The following is a 19,685-nucleotide window of genomic DNA, read 5'->3' as shown; positions in this document are numbered from 1 at the left end:
ACCCTTCCTCGGAGGGCCACACCAGCCGCCGACGAGGGTTTCTTGCTAACACTCTCTACAAAGCCCAGAAACCACGATCCCATCAGTTTTCTCTTCCCCTCCGCGGGGTGTCTGCTACTCACGGGAGACGGGCCGAAAACGTAAAACACCATCCTCCCGCGTGTCCACAGGGCCCAAGTGCCCACGCCCGCTAAGGAGCGGAAGTGACACGCTTGTCGGACGGCACTCTTCACTTGAGCAACGATCTTAACTGTTCCTCTAAGTTCCTCGGAGGGAAGCGAATCGCCGATCAGTCGATCGGCAAACGCCGAGAGGCCCCTCGTGTGCGGGGCGCCTCGCCCACAACCGGCACCTGCTCTGCTGCCGGTGGGTCTTCCCCGCTGTCTGTTCACACACGGGAGCCAACGACTAGCTCTGCCCGTGTTCGTGAGAAGACCCGACCCGGTCGGGTTCCCGCGGAAGGCAGCGGAAGCCCCAGACCCGGCACGTTCGGTCGAGTGCGGCACATAGACCCGCCCGCGCGCTCTGGAGGGACCGTACGGGACCCGTCTGCCGTCGGAGACCCCGGTGCCTCCTCCTTACCTTTCCCGATGACGAGGCCGCACTTATCCGCCGGCACGGTGTACGTTATCTCCTGGACGCCCCCGGGGGCACCCACGCTCCAGTCGCCACGGCCGCGGCCTCGTCCTCTGGCCACCGCGAGGCCTCCGAAGCCGTCTCTTTCCTGGGAGGGAAGCAAAGCTCGAGTGACGATTTCTGCCACTGCCACCGGGACCACTTTTCATCTCCGGGGAGGAGGTGAAGTGACGGGATGGAATCAACGCCACGCATTACAACCTGAGCACCTTTTCACGTTTCAGATTCTGAAGTGCTCTCTTAAAGCCGGAATTAACACCAATCACAGGCGCGTTCAGGGAGGACGTGTGCAGGCTAACGTGGGCGGCTACATAAACAGCCCTGAACCATCCAACTAAAACAGGCAGCCAGACATAAACTCCGGTGTCTGAGGCCCAGCGCCCCTCTGCTGGGCAGTCTTTGGGACTGGGCCCTACAGTCCAGGTATCAGGAGCCAGTTTTCTCCTCCACGCCGAGGCCGAGGGAACAAGCCACGCGGCTGGGCCCGTGGTTTGGGGGCGGAGCGGCCTCTGACTCCTCACGCTGCGCCCCCAGCAGAGAGCACATCCCTCAGCCAACACCCTAGGCCAACACCCAGCAGAAGGTTCCTTTCCCTCGGGGGCAGCCAATCTCATCGGAGGTCCTGGTCCTCTGAGTCACTCTGGAGCTGCAGCATTTAAAATCTTCTCTATCTGGTTTGGTTTTTTAACGTTTATTTTTGAGAAACAGAGAGGGAGAGAGAGCGAGCAAGTGAGCGAGCGAGCAAGCGGGGGAGGGGGAGAGAGGGAGACACAGAATCCAAAGCAGGCTCCAGGCTCTGAGCTGTCGGCACAGAGCCCCACGTGGGGCTCGAACCCACGAACCATGAGGTCACGACCTGAGCTGAAGTCGGGCGCTTAACCGACTGAGCCAGCCAGGCGCCCCCTCGTCTTCTTTATCTGTTGAGGGCAAACCTGGTCCAGCTGAGAGCTCCTTCACGGAAGGGAGAAGCTGAACAGATGTTCAACACAGCGGACAAACGTTCGGCAAGACCTGCCTCTGCTGACAAAGAGTAAACTGAGCATTCACCCAGAATCTAAACCAGCAGAAAGCGGAGATGATTGGAGTGCCTTTTTCCCTGCGCTCGGCTATTACGAGTCGCAAACTGAGTAAACGTGGCGATTTTAGGGACGGACGTTAAATGCGTGCCCGCTCGCACACACACGCGCGTGCACGCACACACAGAGCCAACTCCCCGGCAGGTATCAGATTCTCGGAGGTGCTGCTTGTGCCTCTGCAGCTCCGGGTCCGTAGACGCTTCTCTGCTAAAAAGGATGCTGGGCTCACGGAGGGATTCTCTTCTGAGATCATCTAATCCTAAGAATCGCCCATAACTCCAGAGGAAGCCCAAGCCCCTCTCTGAGGTGTGCTGACTCGGGGAGTCTGGGGAGGGGGCTATAAACCCGTAACTTCAGCACGGACGCTTGACGGCTTGGGGGACCCCGTGGGCGGCGCGGCCCGACGCGCACCCCTCGGTCTGCGGGGGAGAGGACGCGGCCCAGGGAGATGCGGGGACCGGTCCCAGCTCGCACGGCTCACAGCAGAGCTGGGGCTGTGGTGTCCGATCCCATGCTTCTCTCTTCGGCTCTAGGTGTTTTGAAATTTCCCTCAGGGGACACGCCGACCGACCCAGCTCGGCCACAGCGACTCCCAGGGCACTTCACAACCGGGGTGCCGGTGGAGATGTTAACGGCGTCACACACGCCTGCTCACGTCCCCGAGACAGAGATGTGTGCGGAATCCAGGGCCTGAAGGCAGCCCGAAGACCTGGGGGGTCCTGAAGTGCTTTCTGAAGCGAAGATTGGAGTTCACCGAATAGTCCTGTGCCCAGTGCACCCGATGGCTGGAAACCTGGCAACCTGCACTGTACTTCTCGAGATAGTTCCCACAGCCAGGAACTTACCAAATGAACAAAAGCTAGATCCTGGGACAATAAAGTCAGGAGAGTGAGAAGCTAGCACCAAAAAAACGGGAAGGCAGGAAAAGGGCAGAGGCAGAGAGGCCGCCGGCTGTGCCCCCAGAGGCAGGCAACCGACAAGAGACCTGGGTTCCAGAATGTGACCGAGAGGGCGCGACTGCTCTGTGGTGCTGTCCCGAGACCGTGGGTGGCACTATCAGCTTTTGCAGGGGACATGTCCCAACTCGAGAGAGCCGGACTCACCTGGGCTGTAAGAATAAGCTCGTTGATGACGTGTGCTGCGTGCTGACACCGATCTGGGGGCCCCATGACTTGTGCGGCTCTCTCCGGACTAACACCATCGTCTGCCGAACAAAGGGAGAGACTGGGTCAGAAAAAGCCCAAATGTAACCTGGAAACAAAGGTCAGTCTGACTTGCGATCGATATTCCTACCAGATGCGCAGAGAAACGTATGTGTCTACCTCTTTTTACACCGTCTATGCCAACACTCACTTCTCATGCAATTCTAGCCATTTTATTATTATTTTTAATCTTTTTATTTATTTGTGAGAGCGAGTGGGGGTGGGGCAGAGAGAGGGAGGGAGATGAGAATCTGAAGCAGGCTCTGTGCTGTCAGTGCAAAGCCCAATACGGGGCTCGAACCCACAAACCGTGAGATCATGACCAGAGCCGAAGTTGGACACTCAACGGACTGAGCCACCCAGGCGGCCCAAGCTATAGCCATTTTAAAAAGATACCATTACAGGAACAAAAAGCAATTAACGTGAAAGAAAGCAGAGTTGAGGTGTGGCAATGTTTCCAAAAATCAGCACACTGCAATGTTTTCCCATCTTCAGGGAAATGAAGACAATGTAAATAATTTTGCTCCTGAAGGCAAATCTATAACATTTAAGGAACTGTCTGTCCTTCGTTTTAAGATATTAGTCCTTTTTCAAATGGTTTTACCTTTAAATGATGAAGTCAAAATAACAGATTTTTTTTTTTTTTTTTTTTTTTGAAGGCTTTACTTGACCAAATGGAAAGTTGGAAACGCCATGAGGGCCCAGAGAAAGCTGGACTGGTATTTTGGTAATAGAATAGGGGATGGGGGCACGGAGAGAACACACACATGAGCTAAGTACAGAGTCCTTGTCTCGTTAAGCGCGTTTATAATGCTTCGCGGCACTAAGGGTTTTTGAGAGTCATCAAAACCAACCTGGCTTGAACTGAATCCTCACCCCGGCATCATTCTGAATCTTTTTGATCATCTCCCCATTTCTTCCTATTACAATCCCAACAGCAAACCTCGGCACGGACACCTGAGAGCACAGGGAAACAGAACCTGATCAGCGCTGTCTACAAATCGGTTGTTTCTTAAAGGGTACATTAAAAAAGGAAAAAAGACAAAGAAAAGAAAGAACAGACAACTTGATTTTGACTGTAGTGCCTTCCTGGAAATGATATAATGCAGCACGTTTCTCCCTCTTAGGAAAAGGAAAAATACCCTGGTTGACGATGGCATTCCTGCCTCTTAAGTATATTCGATCGAAATAGTTACAAAAATGAAGCAAAGCAAGATAAACCTTATCAAAAAACAGGTTAAAAATGGCAACCTTATCTTCCCAATTCTCTGAAATAAGCACAAACGTACCGTGCACAATGATTATACTAACGGTCCGTGAAACGTTTTCCCCGCCCTTCATTCTTTTGTCCGGTGAAATATACAGAACACAGTCTTTATCATCGTAACCATTCATAAGTATACAGTTCAGTGGCATTAAACACTTGCAACGTTACGCACCCATCACCGGTCTCTCTATCCCCCAAACCTTTTCATCGCTGTCCCCCAGAACACCGTATTCTATTGAATGGAGACTCCTTCCGTCAGCCCTGGTCACCTCTCCTCTCCATTCTGTCTCTCCGCACTCGCCCATTCTAGGCACCTCGCGTAAGCGGAATCACACGGTATTCATCCTTTTGTATCTGGCTTATCCTACTAAGCATGACGTTTGCAAGGTCCACCCACGGGGCTGCGGATCTCAAGATTTCATTCGAAAGGAAAGCTTTTCATCCCGTTCTTCCAAGCCAGGCTTCCAAGTCTGATACATCACGACGCAGAGCACTGAGAAAATCTGGGCTCTGGTCCTCACCTGGGCAGCAGGAAAACCTCACAACCCAGAGGAATGGCCCATTTCCCTGCAATGCAGGACGGCTGCTATGCCCCCCACCGCCTGGCTCCTCCCCCTACGGCTGGGTCCTTCCTCACACCCGCCCCAGCTGCCAAGATGAGATCAAAGCGTGGCCTACGATCTGAAAGCTGGGCCCAAAGCTAGGCCCGTCTGCCTGGGAACTAACTAACCAGCCGGCCGGTCAAGCATACCTCTATGCTGCCTCCTCCCACGCGGGCGTTGAAGTCACCGCGGACGCCTCGGAAGTCAGCTTGGTCCTTCTCCCGGATGATCTCCAACACCATTTCTCTTGCTTGCTGCGTGAACACAGAGCAAAGGCATTACGGAAAACAAAACCCTAAGGAAAGACACGACACCAGGGGAAATTTCAAGGTCAGACCCTGTTAAGTTGGGCTGAAAGACTCAGAAGGGACAGCTCCCTTCTTGCATTACAACACGAGACAGGGGAAGGCTAGTGAGGGTCACACCGATCAGATCGTAGGTGATGTGTTCCTTACGTTGCCCAAGATATCCACACGTACCAGGGCCCACCCTCTTTTAAGCCACAGTCGGATCAGCACATTTGTGCTGGGTCAGAGCTTAAGATGGCCCGGAGGCATTTTGGCACACTGTCTCTTCCGGAGAGCTCTGTGGGCAGGTTCCACGGAAGAGAAGACATTACAAGACACCCCATCACAGAGGAGCAACAGGGACATAAAGGGAAAAGGCCAGCCCAGGGAGCCCGGAAAGACCTTCTAGTACCCAGAGATCAAATACCCCAAATACAGGCAAGACTGCCTCCCAGGCCTGGCAATCCTGGAGGCACGTCCTTCCTCTCACAAACGCACTGAAGCCCAGCCGGCCGGCCCACACCAGTCCCAGCCCCACCGGAATCTGCCCTAGGCACCAGCCGTGCAGAACAGCTCAAGGTCATGTGGGAGCCCACACTGCACCCTGGTTCTGGTAAACCCAAACCAAACCAAAAAGTCCCAAAATAGCGATTAAAGTCTTCTGACATTTGGAGAAATCGGGAGTACGGACAGGCTGTAAGAGGACGTTAGGGGACTGCTGTTACTTTCTTAGGCCTGGTTTTGCGGAAGTTAGTTCTCAGGAGAGACATGTTGCAGGATCTACGGGCGGACAGTCTTGACGCCTGCCACTAACTTACAACTGGCGAGGAAGACGTAAGTGAATAAATAACACACACACACGCACGCACAGACACAAGTGTGGTAAAATGACAGGCAGGATGGGGCTACACAGGTGCTCACTCTTCTCTCTTTTCAACGTGTCTGTAAGCTTGAAGTTTCTCATGATAAAAAGTTGGGGAGGATATGGGGCGCCTGGGTGGCTCAGTCGCTTAAGTGTCCGACTTCGACTCAGGTCATGATCTCGCGGTTCGTGAGTGCGAGCCCCACGTCGGGCTCCATACTGACAGCTCGGAGCCTGGAGCCTGCTTCGGATTCTGTGTCCCCCTCTCTCTCCGCCCCACCCCTGCTTGTGCTCTGTCTTCTGTGCTCTGTCTCTTTCAAAAATAAGCAAACATTAAAAAAAAAACAAAACTTTTTTTTAAATTGGGGAGGGGTACCTGGGTGGCTCAGGCAGTTGAGCATACGACTTCAGCTCGGGTCGTGATCTCGAGGCTCATGGGTTCGAGCCCCGCATCGGGCTCTGTGCTGACAGCTCGGGGCCTGGGGCCTGCTTCGGATTCTGTGTCTCCCTCTCTCTCTGCCCCTCCCCCACTCACACTCTGTCTCTCAAAAATAAATAAGAATATTAAAAAAAAATTTTTTTTAAGTTGGGGACAGAGAGAAAACAAATGAACAATAATTTATACTAAATATAGCAAAGAGACAATTTTCAAATAAAAAAATACTAAAAACCTGTTGTAGTTATTTTCCTGCAAATTTCTGAAGCGTCAACAAAATAAGCTCTTTGCTCTGGTATTCTTTTCATAAAAGAACCAGAAGTTCCAACAGAGAAGGCAAGCCCACCTGCGAGCAACTGAAGAGGTGAAAAGCCCTGGGAGGAAAGGCCCCTGGGGGACCTGGGCCCACCTGAAGGGTGGAAAGGGCTGTGTCGCTGACTGGAGCCTACGGAAAGAGACCGTTTTAATCACTGGCCCTCAATCCTGTTTTAAAACCATTATTTTACAGGGGCTCCTGAGTGGCTCGGTCGGTTAAGCAACCGACTTCAGCTCAGGTCACGATCCATGGTTTGTGGGTTCAAGCCCCGCATCAGGCTCTCTGCTGTCAGCACAGACCCCGCTTCAGATCCTCTGTCTCCCTCTCTCTCTGCCCCTCCCCTGCTCGCGCACTCAGGCTCTCTCAAAAATAAATAGGTGAAGGGGATTATGAGGCACGAACTTGCAGTTATGAAATAAATAAGTCACGGAGTTGAGTAGTACAGCATAGGGGGTCCAGTCGATAATGCTGTAATAACCCTGTATGGTGACGGTTATGGACGGTAAGCACGCTTATATCATAACGCCTACAATGTCACAATATGTCGAGTCGCTATGTTGTACCCCTGAAACTGACATGGTATCGTGGGTCAACTACAATAAATACATAAATAAACACGCACACACGTACGTATAATGCTGGGGGGGGGGAGAGTCGGGGGGGGGAATATTTTCCCAGAGACTGGTAATATCCACTGGATCAAAGCCCCAAGACTCTGACAGAGGAACAGCTGTTGCTGACAGACCAGCTCGCAAGGTGCGTCACCCAGGAGCTCCTCTAAGTGCAGCAAAGGCGAGGCACGCTGCAGCGGGCAGGAAAAGAACCTTCGCATCGCACGGGAACAGACACGTCCCCACGCCCGCAGCCCACTCGCATCCCTGCCGACAGCAAGAGGTGGACGGTGGAGCCACCCCTTCAGCTCAGGTCATGACGGTTTCCAGCTAAGCCCCTCCCTGCTTTCGGAAACGGGCTGCCCTCTGTGGCTAGGAGCTCAGGGCACAGGACACTTGCTACGAGGACACACACATGCCCGTGGGGTGCTCACCTCTTGCCTGTGCCAGAGGCCTTGCAAAAACGGGCCGAGAGAGAACGAGCGAGGAAGAGCCAAACAGAGCCGGCACCCGAGGGGACCCACAGGCCACCAAGTGGAAAACTGCATCCGATCGGTGCAACAAAACCATCTTCGTTTATGGGTAAGTGACCCATAACACAACCACCATCCTCATGGGGCCCTTGGGCTCTCAAAATATGGCCAGCGTAAACGAGGAGCTCAATCACTGAATCGGAGTTCATTTAAATGGCCGCCTGTGGCCAGTGGCTCTGGTGTAGGCAGTACAACCCCCGAGCCCTTCCACCATCACACCTGGTTTGGGACGACGGCTGACCTTAAATAAGGGACCATCCAGTTTTCGAACTTCCCGAATGATGTAAAAGCCCTATACGTCCTACCAGGTGATACCCCCACACCCGGGGCCTGCCCGATTCACGGTGTCTTTCCTACCTGTACTTTAAACGGGTCCCCGGTGATGCGGAGAGGCTTGTCTGCTCCCGTAGGCAACGGGCCGTCCTGGATCATGACCATTTTCACACCGGTCCGCTCCTGTGGGGGCAGCACGCGGTATGGCCCTCACTGCCACGAAGGAGAATGCAGTGCCGCACGAGAAGTAGGGCTGGGCCACGTCCCACCCACCACGAGGCGCTGTCCCCCGAGGATGCCGGCATACAGGCCATGCCAGAGAGCCTCCAAGTGCGAGACGGAAAACCGGTTCCCCCAACCCTCCTCCTTTCCTGGTCCCCAGAAGATCCCAGTTTAGTGAGCAATTTTTATGTAGTGCCCAGCGCGGACGTCCTCTCGCTGGGGCTGGTGCGCAGCTCTGAGAAGCGGGTGCGACCGTTTCTCTCGTTCACTGCTGGACGGGCTCTGACAGCAAGTCGCCGGGGCTTCCAGAGCGGGAGGGAGGGAGCAACAGGCGGGTTCCGGCTTCCAGGGCTCTGGAGCCCACGCACAAGCGTGTCACCTGTCCGGGGCCTGGGCCACGAGAGGGCACCCACGGCGGACCAGGACCCCTGACCTGCCACTTTGAAAGCCCAAAAGTTGGGAAATAAAAGTCTGCTCCTAACTCGTTTGGCAGCAAAGCCAGCCTGAGGTCACGCAAGCCTATTTCTAGACCCTTCCCTCACTGAGCGTGACCGTCATTGTGTTTGGCTATGGAAACAGGCATCGGATTACAGGGTGCGGTCCCGGAACTTGCCGGGCTGTTCAATTCCGAAACACGTTTGGCTCCCCAGGTCTCTGATGGGGGATTCTGGAACAGAAGCAGCTAACATCCACGGAGCATCTGCTCAGTAGCAGGCTCTGGGCTGGGGTCTTAAACAAACATAAAATCACGAGTATTATTTCAGCTTCTTGACAACAGTGAGGCAGGCACTTCCCCGCCTTTACGGACGAGGACTCCCGAGTCCTCGAGATATACAGAAACGTATTTAAGATCACACAGGTAACGAGGGGGCGTACGGCTGGCTAAGAGCCCCAGCTCTGGACACAGTCTTTTCATCTGAGATGTGGTCATTTGGTGGTAAAATCCTAGCAGAGCGTCACTGCCCCAAGGCCGTGGTAAGTTCGGGGGGCGGGGAGCTGCAGGACTCGGCATCACAGGCCTGGCCAGGGTAAATGTTCAGAAAAGCATCTGTCCGGCGATGCTGGAAGGTCTGTTTAAGCGCCGCTGTGCTAAGGGCTCACCTACCTGCAGCTGCTTTATTGTTTCCCCTCCTTTGCCGATGACCAGACCCACTTTAGACGCGGGGATAAGAATCTCCTGGATGGTGCTATTGCCGTCTATGTCGTTATGAAAGCCAGGTCCGTTCCGACAGCGATCCACAATCTGCCCCAGGAGCCGTTTGGCTTGTCTTTGGGCGGGAAGAGAATCACAAGAGAAGGAGCATTAAATGAATGCGCTAGGCACCCACGAAGGGGAAACAGCACCGGGGGGAAGAACACGAAGGAGTCAAGGCAGCCCTCCATCCAGCTCCAGCTCCTGCCCCCACAACCCGGGAGGTCTCTGCCATCCGCCACGCTACTGGGCTGGAATTTAAAAGCGACCCACACCACACGCCAGTGTTCCAACACAGCCCCTTCCAGCCTGCCCTCTGCTCGTGCTGCTGTCTGGCATTCACTTCACACACGTGTCTCGTCTCCTATCAGAAATGTCAGCCGCTATGGGGGCAGAGACCACCTTTGCTCCCTCTGGTCCCCAGTCCGGCATGACGCTTCCCCCAGAGTAGACACTCAGGATGACACTGGTTAAATATGGGCAGGAGAGAGCAGCGAGAGACGAGACGGGAGGAAAGAAAGCAAGGGTTAGTAATCACCATCCGAATTCCCAGACTCCAAAGGTCTTCTCCCTAACCAACCTGCTCTACGACTTTTTTTTTAATCTTTATTTATTTTTGAGAGAGAGACAAGAGTGTGAGTGGGGGAGGGGCAGAGACAGAGGGAGACACAGAATCGGAAGCAGGCTCCAGGATCCGAGCCGTCAGCACAGAGCCCGACGCGGTGCCCGAACCCATGAACCATGAGATCGTGACCCGAGCCGAAGTCGGACGCTCAACCGACCGAGCCCCCCAGGCGCCCCATCTACGACTTTTGAGCAAAGGCCGTGAACCGCCAGCTTGGTCTCGAGGGGTGGGAGAGGGAGGAGGCAGGACGCTGGTGCGGCTGTAGAGTCACAAACGCCTGCTCTGAGCTTTTCCGGCTGGATTTTCAGGACCCTGCTTTTCCCTGCGATGCTGTCTGGTGCCGGTTTATGCGGAGGCGGGGGAGGGAAACCGCAGTGTTCAACCAGTACCACCCAACCCACCGAGGCCACCTGATGGGGCAACTGCCTTTTCTGCACCAGAATCTCCCCTGGCTGGCTTTTGTTTTGTTTTCACTGTTTATTCTTTAAACCACCACGTACAACCTATTTTTTGGTTCCTCCAATAGGGAAGAATTCAGCTACCACACAGGCTGGCTGTACTGTCCTGAAGTTACAATCCTGTTACCCCGAAGGCCTGGGGAGAAGAGACGCAGAACGGTTAGAAGAGTGAGGTGGGAAACAGATGTTGCCTCTGGGAGTCCTGAGCCTCTGTGTGCAGAATCGGCCTGTGGGTCTTCTCAGCTTAGCGGCTTTTTAGTATTTTGCTAGTGTGCTAAATTAACCTGTGTTGGAAGAAAAATGCCGTGACTCCAGCAAAGCCATCCCGCGTGCCCTAGAATGCACACCTGCCGGCAATCTTTATTCTGGTTCACTGCTTGCAATGCGACGGCAGAACAAGAGAATTTAAACTCATCTGGACTCCCGGAGAAATGGAGACGATGAAACAGCCCTGTCTTTTGAGCCAGACATAATCTCGGCACCCCTGTCCCCAAGTGCGACGCTACTCAGTGGATCGAAAAGAGGGAAGCGAGCTGACTGGAAGTTAGTACCTCCCTGTCCCCTAGGAGGCTGTCGGATCGACGAGGCCTGCATCTGATACCAGGCTCGGAGCTCGGGTGGCCCAGGGGCGGCAAGCAACGTCAGGTGGTTGCCAGGGCCCCGAAAGCCAAGATGCCCTCTGATCAGGCCATACAGCCCCCCGAGTGGAGCCACGGCCACCGAGAGTCAATTCGTTTGGTTCGCAAGTGTCAGAAGGGCAGGGGGAGCGGCCCAGGCAAAAGACCTGGTGCCGGCACGACCCCCTGGTTCCCGAAGTGACGGGCTCACGAATGCAGACCTGCTCGGGCAAAGGAGACAGCGCCAAGGAAGAAGAAGGCTGACTAGAGCATTCGGGTGGGGTGAGCGCACGCTCTTAAGGGACCTGGTGTAGGAAGGAGATGTTAGGACAGCCGCCAGAAACTCTGTGGAATTGGACCGAAACGCGCCACTGCGTGCGTTCAACAGGAAACTCCCCTGGCGTGGCAGCCTCCCGGACCCTTCTCCGCAGGAGCGCCTGCTGTCGTGGCCGGGCCGCGGCACAGATCCACCGTGCTCAGTGACAGTTTTGCCCTTCCGTTTCTCCCCACGTGGGGAAGGAAGAAGAAGAGTACAAGGAAAAAGTAAATAAAATAAACTTACTCAATACTTTCTGGGGTTCCGGTAAGTACACAGGGCCTCTCTGGAATCCCAGAACTCTCTATAAGAAGAACCAAGAAGAGGAGGTGTGTTGGTGGGCGCCAGGCCGCTGTGCGCCTTTGCCCCACGTACAGACTGCCTCTCTGGGCTGGCTCCTACGCCGGCCCCACAGAAGCCCGGGCCCCAGAAAAAGACGGTCTGCTTCCGCCCGCGGGCAGAACAGTAAGCTGGGAGTGCCACCCTAGGTTCTCAAAGTCGAAACAAGTTCTGCAGGGGAAGTGGGAGGACATGGCAGAGGTGGCCGAGTGGGCCCTAATGACCAGTCCTGCTTCATTTCGGACCCGTCTCTGTGCCAAGGAGGGCCTGAACCCCGTAACCCGCTCTTCCTCAGTTTCTCCGCTCGCAGAGCGGCTTCAGGTCGCCTGTTGCCGAGCGGCCCGGTGGCTCCCTAGCGAGGGATTTAACGGTCTGCACCTCCGGATGATCTCACCGCGACTGCAAGGCTACCCTGAGACGTCGGGGGCATCTCCGTGGAACTAGTTCCGGGCCATGTGACCACACAGGAAAAGCTTGCTTTCCAACACCACACAATGCTTTACTTTATTCCTTAAAAAAAGCTGCCTCTCAAAATTCTCACTCAAAAAAAAAAAAAAAAAAAAAAAAAAGGACAACTAACACCAATTGCTGCTGCCCTCAGGACACTGTAATATGTATCTTTTCAGTGGATAACACCTTCTCTAGCGCACTGTCCTCCTCCAAAGCCCCTCCTCCACTATGGAAAGAGAACAAATGCAAATTCGTCGTTAGACCTATTAATAAAAACGCTTCTTCCGCAATCTGTCTCTCTCCATGTCGCATGGTCGAAACGGACCCAGCTGGGGAGGGTCCTGGACTGCGTTTAACACATGCTCATTTAGCCAGAACCCCCAGCTGGCCAGGGCGGTCCCACTGCAGGGAAGCTGGTGGGCAGACCCCAGGAGTGATCCCAGAGCCCCAGCACTCTTCCGGGCCCCGCCGTCTGGCATAACATCCTGGTGCAGAAAACAGAGATCCTAGGGCAGCAGGCGTCTGGCAGGGGCCACGAGGAGCCACGGAACTGCGGAGGGCCTCGTGTCTGGGCCTGCTTTTGCCCTGTTTTTTCTGGTTCTCATCTGGGAGTCCGGCTCCAAAAGTACAAGGAAAACAGCAATCCCATATACTTACCCAGGCCCCCAGACTTCTAAGTAACGAGCAAAGGTAATGAATCTGGGAAACTTGGCAAAACACTGATTTCTACCAAACTGAGATCTACGAAAAAAAGAAGCCTTACCTGAAGCAATCTGAATTTTGCAACCAGATTCTGCTTGAATCCGTGAAATCTGCTCACCTCCCCTGCCGATAACTGAAACAAATTGAACAAGGTCAGAACGTGCCCCCCGTTCCATCTTTAGCCATGCATGAATGACTTAATTAACTCAGCAAACATTTACACTTGGCTCGCAGCACTACAAATCAGGGTGGCCTTGGTGAGCCCATGGAAAAAAAATCACAGGTGAAACACAGCAGACAAATACAGGGTACTCCAGCTGAACTGTAGAGAGGGGTGCGGTGGGGAGGAGGACAGGGGTGGGGGTGGGAAGGGAGGGACCCACGAATCTCTCTCAGCCTGGAGAGAGACCCACAGCACTTCGGGGCTCTGGGGGACACACTGTGCAAAGCATTCTACCACAGTGACAGTCACACCGCAAGGTTAATCAGGGCAAGTAGATAATGCGGATACTTACTAAATCCAACCATTTTATCAGGCACTTTGAATTCTTCTGTTATTACTGCCCTAAAAACAAAGAACATTTTGGAAAAACATATAGAATAAAGAAATTCACAGCCATTTTAGGTTTTCCCCAAATTTCCCGTGCGGGCAATGCTGGAAGATAGAGACTTAAAATGAACCGTGCCGACTGGGCCACCAAGGCCACAGCCCTCGAGAAAAGAGCACCGTCTGATGGACCCTCTCCGGTCAATCACTTCTCGAAAAGACCCAAGCCTCCTCTCTCCTTGTGTCAGAGGAAGAAACCTCTGATTTTTCACGAAACCGTCAACTCTCCTAACAACTGCCTTTTCTTCTCAGTATTGCCTAACACTCAAAACATTCTTTGGGGCTTGCGGAGTGAGTTTAGCTTTCTCTTCTGGTCTCCTTTCTGAATACAGATATTCAACATCTCTTCAACATTCCCCGTTTCCCAATCTTTTTCTTGTTTTCTGGCCTCCCTCTAATTTATCTGATGTTTAGGGTGAGATACTCCCAATGGAACCAGCATCCAACAGAGGCCTAATCAGTGCTGACCAGGACGGAATAATCAGGTACTTCCGTTAAACGCTATCCCGTCCTTTACGTGTTGGGTTGTTTTTCACTTTTTTTTTTTTTTTTTTTTTTTTTAAACAACTACTGGCCTGGTTCTTTCAAACAAACCTTCCGATTTGCCATATAGTGTATTGCGGACAATATCCAATTTGCCCGACGCCCCAGAAAGCAATCAAATCTAAACATTTACCTTAGGAGGATGCTAAATGCAAGTAGTTTAAAAAGAAAAAAGGGTAATAAGCATTTTTAAACATCTCTCGCACAGCTGGATTTTTACCCATCACGGAAAGGATCGAATAAAACGCACGTTTTTAGGGCAAGTGTGGCACTTGGAAGGAACTCAGTAGCGTAAGTAGCACTTGCCAGCGCGTCAGTCTGATGAGAGCTAACAGCCTTCGCCTCCCAGGGCTCACCTCCCCCGGTTTATACGTGTGCAGGGATCCTCTCTGGCTCTTGGGGTACTTACTGGAGCTCAGCCCGAAACCGGGCAATTCCAGCTTCCTAAATCAGTAAACCGCGGACAAAAACGCCAAGCCTCGGCGGGCCCAACATATCCGGAAAGAGGCGCGGGGTCCCCGTGGGAAGGGCTTCCTGGCTGGGGTGGAGGGTGACGGTGCTCCCGTACGTGCAGCCACGAGACTGCGGCTCGTGTGCACGGCACCTGCTGTCTATTCCCAACAGGGGTTACTGGGGAATTTACTGACGGGGTTCAACGCTATCGTAATACAAACTGTCGCAAAACTCAGGCAGGTCCTCCGCCCTCAGGACGGGGAGAGCCGACCCTCTTTGAGGAAGAAGTGTGTGAAGAGGGGCTGGCTGCTCAGGGCTCCCTGGAGACAGAGCTGCATCTGACTTGCGGGGCCGAAGCTTGTCTAATGCACAAAGTACGGACATCTTGGGAAGTAAAATTCTATAAAAGGCTTTATAGGACAGTGACGTCTGATACTAACAACGTCGTTTAAATTATTTTAGTTCATTAAAAAACAAAGCAAACCAGTAACACAGCAATGGCAAAACCCAGGCTAAATCTTCTGGTTGACTGGTGCCTGAGGATTTCTAGAAAGCCCCCAACATTTGTGCAGCATACAAGAGGACACAGCTGTATCGCTGCTGGTGAAAATGAAGGATAATATGTTACAGTAACTGATGCACAGCACAGAATTTCATCCGTGAGGAAAGAGACACTGTCCCAGGCTTTCCTGTGTATTTCATTCTTTTTAAAGGATAACGTTGTGACTGCAAACGCTGCACCTTACAGAGACTGGTCTGTTTAAAGCCCAGAGGCCTTTGTATCTCTCTAAATCCCCAGTCTGTAAGGGAAGGCTATGAAGGTAAACTGAGGCAGGGGATCACGTGGGCACTTCTCCAAGGTTCTCTGGCAAGTCCCTGCTACAAGGGCACGGGGTGGGCCCTGGGCTTCTGCCCTCTCAGGCCCACGACTCCTTGTGAATCACAAGCTTTATCCTGTGAAAGCCCAGTGACTCACACTTCTTCGGGACGCGTTTGCTCAGATGAAGACGTTAAGGGTTCTCAAAACACGGGGAAAGCTGTCAAATCAGGATGGAAAATTTCACAGTCTCTCCTTTTAAATTAGAAGTAGGTGGACAGAGAAAAAAAGCAGCTCCCACATCCTAGAGGTCCATTAAGTTTACATACAACAGTGGCTGATTTTTAATACTCCCTGTTCATTTATCCCTCGAGCTTCCAGTGTCTGGGAAAGGACTATTAAAAAAAAAAAACAAAACAAAAAAAAACACCTGAGCCTTAAAGAAATCTAGCTCCTGGTTTTTCACACTCTCAACCTCTGACTTGCTAACACTCCAGTACAGATGGTGGATCAATAAACAATTAGAAATGATCAATAAATAATAAAACATAACCCACTGCTTACCTTTGATGTACCAAGGCCCCTAACTGGTTACCTACTGTGGCAAAGAGAAAGAGAAAAGAAAAATCAAAGCATTAGCACGGATAAACTAACTCCATCCTTACACAAGTTCTTACCATTTCGGGGGCGGGGGGCGGGGGGGAGGGAAAAAAAGGCAGGCAGAAAGAAAGCAAACAGTAATTTAGGCTCAGTGGCTGCAATGAACGCGTTACATGATACGAAACAGGAGGGGACGTCTTGATCAACACAGTCTCTAACCCAGTGTCCAGCTGAACGCAGGATAAGAAATTGATCTGTGTGTCCACATGCTGAGAGGCCTGGGAGAAAATCCCGCTCGCCTAAATCCCTCTCCCTTCCCACCTCCCTCCTGCTCGGGATCCAAACTCAATGTAAAGATAGTGAGGGTTCCCTCTTTCTCTTTTTCAAACAAATGAGAAGATTTACCCTCCGAGCCCGGGAGCATTGTTAAGGACGGCTCCACGGCAGCTGTGGTCACTGAGAACGTGCACATATGTTCCCGCCGGCCACGGGGCGTCTCCCCACTCCACCCCCCAATTCTCCCTGCCCTCCCGAAAACATACGCATCTCAGGGAGAGGAGCTGGCATCTTCCCCCCTTGGGCCCCTTCGTTAACCCACCGCCACAGTCCACACGTCGTGGACGCGAAGAACGGGCAAGTGTCCGTCCGGCCCGTTTCACAGAGACAGCAGTACCAAACGGCCCCTTACTGTGAAAACCCACTCTGCAATCACAGTCCCACAAAACCACTTCAGCCACGCTTTCTGTTCGAGCTTCCCCTCTTTTAGCTACTGACGAGCGGCTCCCTCACCAGCCATCAGCAAAAAGGAGTCCGTGCTGTCTCTCTTTTGGAAAACGCGGCCCGGGAAACACGGTCAGCAGACACTGAAAAAGTACAAATCCTAAACATATTCCAAGGAACTGAATGGACCTTATGATGTGCTAGTGAGACATTCAAAAATAGGTCTCTGGGGAGAGTGGTGCGGGGGGACAGACAGGAGGGAAGTGGGGAAGGGTCCGTCACATCAGCTTCAGAACAAAGAGGGAACTAGTCTGACATCTCGAGTCCGTGGCTCCCAATTGCTTTTTTTTTCTGCGTGAACTTAACCCTGTCCTTCTGACTGGACAGGAGCTGGTCGTAAGAAGACAGAGGAAAAGAAACCAGGTCGTGATGTCTATTTTTTTAAATGTTTATTTATGCGGGAGCACAGCGGGGGAGGGGCAGAGAGGGAGGGGGACAGAAGATCTGAAGCAGGCTCTGGGCTCTTAGCTGTCAGCACAGAGCCCGACGCGGGGCTCGAACTCACAAACCGTGAGATCATGCCCTGAGCCGAAGTTGGACACTCAACCGACTGGGCCCCCCAGGTGCCCCCTCAGGTCATAGCTTAGAAGAAGAAGAAAAAGCATAAAGAAACAATGTTAGCAAAAAGTAAACGAGGCTACTGAGTCAATACCGTATCTCTTCCGGATCGATGGCAAGATAATGGTTTGCAGCCAAAATATTGACACGATAAACCATTAATCTGCTTATCTCAGGGATAAGAGAATTGTTTTTCATTGAATCTTAAAATTCTCGTTTTGCATTTCCAGTTTGAATATGACAAATGCTCTCTCTCACTTGGGATGGGCAGTGCTCACGATTCCCAGCAACACGGAGACTGGACAGTTACAACCTTGGGCAAGGAACCCCCATCACACACTCAGCCCCTGGGTGTCGCGAGAGAGGAACGTCCGTCACGGAAGGCAGTGGGTCTGAAAAAAACAGGCTGAAGAAGAATAAAGAAGAACGCCCACAAAAGAGTGCCCATGAGTTTGGCTACCTGTCCCTCCTCAAGGGTCCAGCTCAGCCTCTCTGCTTGCTGTCAGAATTCCTCTCAGGGGCCAAGAATAACATACACTGAAGACAGGGACGCTGAAGACTAAGATGGCCTGAAATGCCAAGAACGCAGAGAGATGCTTAGTCCCCAAACAGGACAACACAGCTGGACCCTGGCTCCTGGCCCGCTGTGCTGTTTGGTAAGAGATGTTCAAAAGGCGGATGATCTTCAGAGATTTGGGCCAGAAAAGCCACAGAAACAGGGTAAAGGGCAACGCTACCGTGAAGAAGTTCATGAGGTTCACGAGAACGTTCAGGAGGCTCTTGGTCAAAAGCCATTTAAAATTTTGTGCCTGTCACAAAAAAGGACACTCCTCTTGTCGGGAGGGTTGTGTGTCACAGGTGTTGCACACATGCACACACGCACACACACACACACACACACACAGTACGGCCATATGCCTTGCTGACAAAGGGGAGGCATTTGCAAAGATGGAAACCAGAAGCACACACACCATCATCCCAGAGACATGGATGAGAGCCACACCGAAGAGTGAGATCGGGGTGTCTGGGTGGCTCAGTCGGTCGAGCGTCCGACTTCGGCTCAGGTCACGATCAGGTCTCGTGGTTCTTGAGTTCGAGCCCCGCGTCGGGTTCTGTGCTGACAGCTAAGAGCCCGGAGCCTGCTTCAAATTCTGTCTCTCTCTCTTTCTCTCTGCCCCTCCCTCCACCACTCAGGCGCGCACACGCTCGCGCTCTCTCTCTCTCTCTCTCTCTCAAAAATAAACATTGAAAAAATTTTTAAAGAAAAAAATGAAATCAAATTCCAATCTGGACTCAACTCGAGTTGGACTCTTAGGAAGGACACGCAGCCCCCTTCCTCCATGCAAATACCGCAGTCCTAGGCTGAAACACACGATTTAAAGTTTCGGTTCCTGCAGAAACATTCCCATTTGAAGCCTCAAAATGAAAACCAGCAGTTAGATCAGGGACGCTAGGCATTCACACAGCAGCCTGGTAACATCTGACTCCACGAACGGGGCAGGGCGGGGGGCGGGGGGCGGGCTTCTCTTGGTCTTCATGATGAAGGGGGGGGAGTCAAATAAAGGAGGCTTGCGGGAACACCTATCAAGTTCAATTCAATAGTAACTACAGTCATTTTGCTGTAAAAAAGGCAAAATACTGCATACCGTCAGTTCTATTTCCTGTTAATGGTGCGTGCTGGCCAATAACGCTTCATCTCTCCTCCAAAGTTCAGCTCAGCCCCATTCCGGCATGTGTGCATGCATGCACGCACGCGCAGGCACACACACACACACACACACACACACACACACACACTCGTGCACACACAGTGTGGCTCTCATCTACTGTGGCACCCCGCATAATGGGAAGCCATCTGGGCTAGGGGAAAATGAGCTTCCCCATAGAAAAGATTCACGCCACAATATAAGAAATTCTTTCTAAAGAATAGTAATACTCTGCCAATTTCAATAATGATCTTTGAAGAAAAATAAGGCACTGGACACATTCCCGCCCCGCCCCCCTGCCGTGAGGAGAAAACTGGCTTCCTTTCTCTTCTCCGAAAGAAATGCTACCAACCATCACTGGGGAACATACCCAACTTTTCAATATGCATGCATTTTAACAGCCGACCCCCATTCCCGAGGAACAGCAGCACCCACGTCCTCCTCGCAGGTGCGCAGAGCAGCAGACCAGAGGCGGGGGAGCGGGTCGGCCAGGACAGAAAACATCAGCACCTTTTATATAACTGACCAAACAAATAAACAAACCAAACCTTCTTCTGCAGATTTGGGAAACAATCCCGCACCCGTGCCTGGATTCCCTG

General features: G+C 52.6%; 1 protein-coding gene across 2 annotated transcripts in view; it reads right to left on the bottom strand.

Annotated features, from left to right (window-relative positions):
* The window catches only part of FUBP3 (far upstream element binding protein 3), a 51,161-nt gene that overhangs the window by 10,757 nt on the left and 20,719 nt on the right, over positions 1 to 19,685 (bottom strand). Inside the window, exons 3-12 of one of the 2 annotated variants that reach the window (XM_030293050.2) lie at positions 16,007 to 16,040; positions 13,538 to 13,587; positions 13,084 to 13,155; positions 11,778 to 11,835; positions 9,429 to 9,591; positions 8,186 to 8,284; positions 4,933 to 5,037; positions 3,769 to 3,871; positions 2,816 to 2,916; positions 583 to 724 (exon numbers count right to left, since the gene is read on the bottom strand). In XM_030293050.2, coding sequence (XP_030148910.1) covers positions 583 to 724; positions 2,816 to 2,916; positions 3,769 to 3,871; positions 4,933 to 5,037; positions 8,186 to 8,284; positions 9,429 to 9,591; positions 11,778 to 11,835; positions 13,084 to 13,155; positions 13,538 to 13,587; positions 16,007 to 16,040 — 927 coding nt within the window. The remainder of the gene's footprint in view (positions 1 to 582; positions 725 to 2,815; positions 2,917 to 3,768; positions 3,872 to 4,932; positions 5,038 to 8,185; positions 8,285 to 9,428; positions 9,592 to 11,777; positions 11,836 to 13,083; positions 13,156 to 13,537; positions 13,588 to 16,006; positions 16,041 to 19,685) is intronic. The other variant, XM_030293051.1, reaches the window with a different exon arrangement.

The sequence above is a fragment of the Lynx canadensis genome, chromosome D4, assembly GCF_007474595.2.
Source record: "Lynx canadensis isolate LIC74 chromosome D4, mLynCan4.pri.v2, whole genome shotgun sequence".
NCBI lineage: Eukaryota > Metazoa > Chordata > Mammalia > Carnivora > Felidae > Lynx > Lynx canadensis.
The sequence above is the reverse complement of the archived record's forward strand: the minus strand, read 5'-3'. Positions and strand labels throughout refer to the sequence as shown.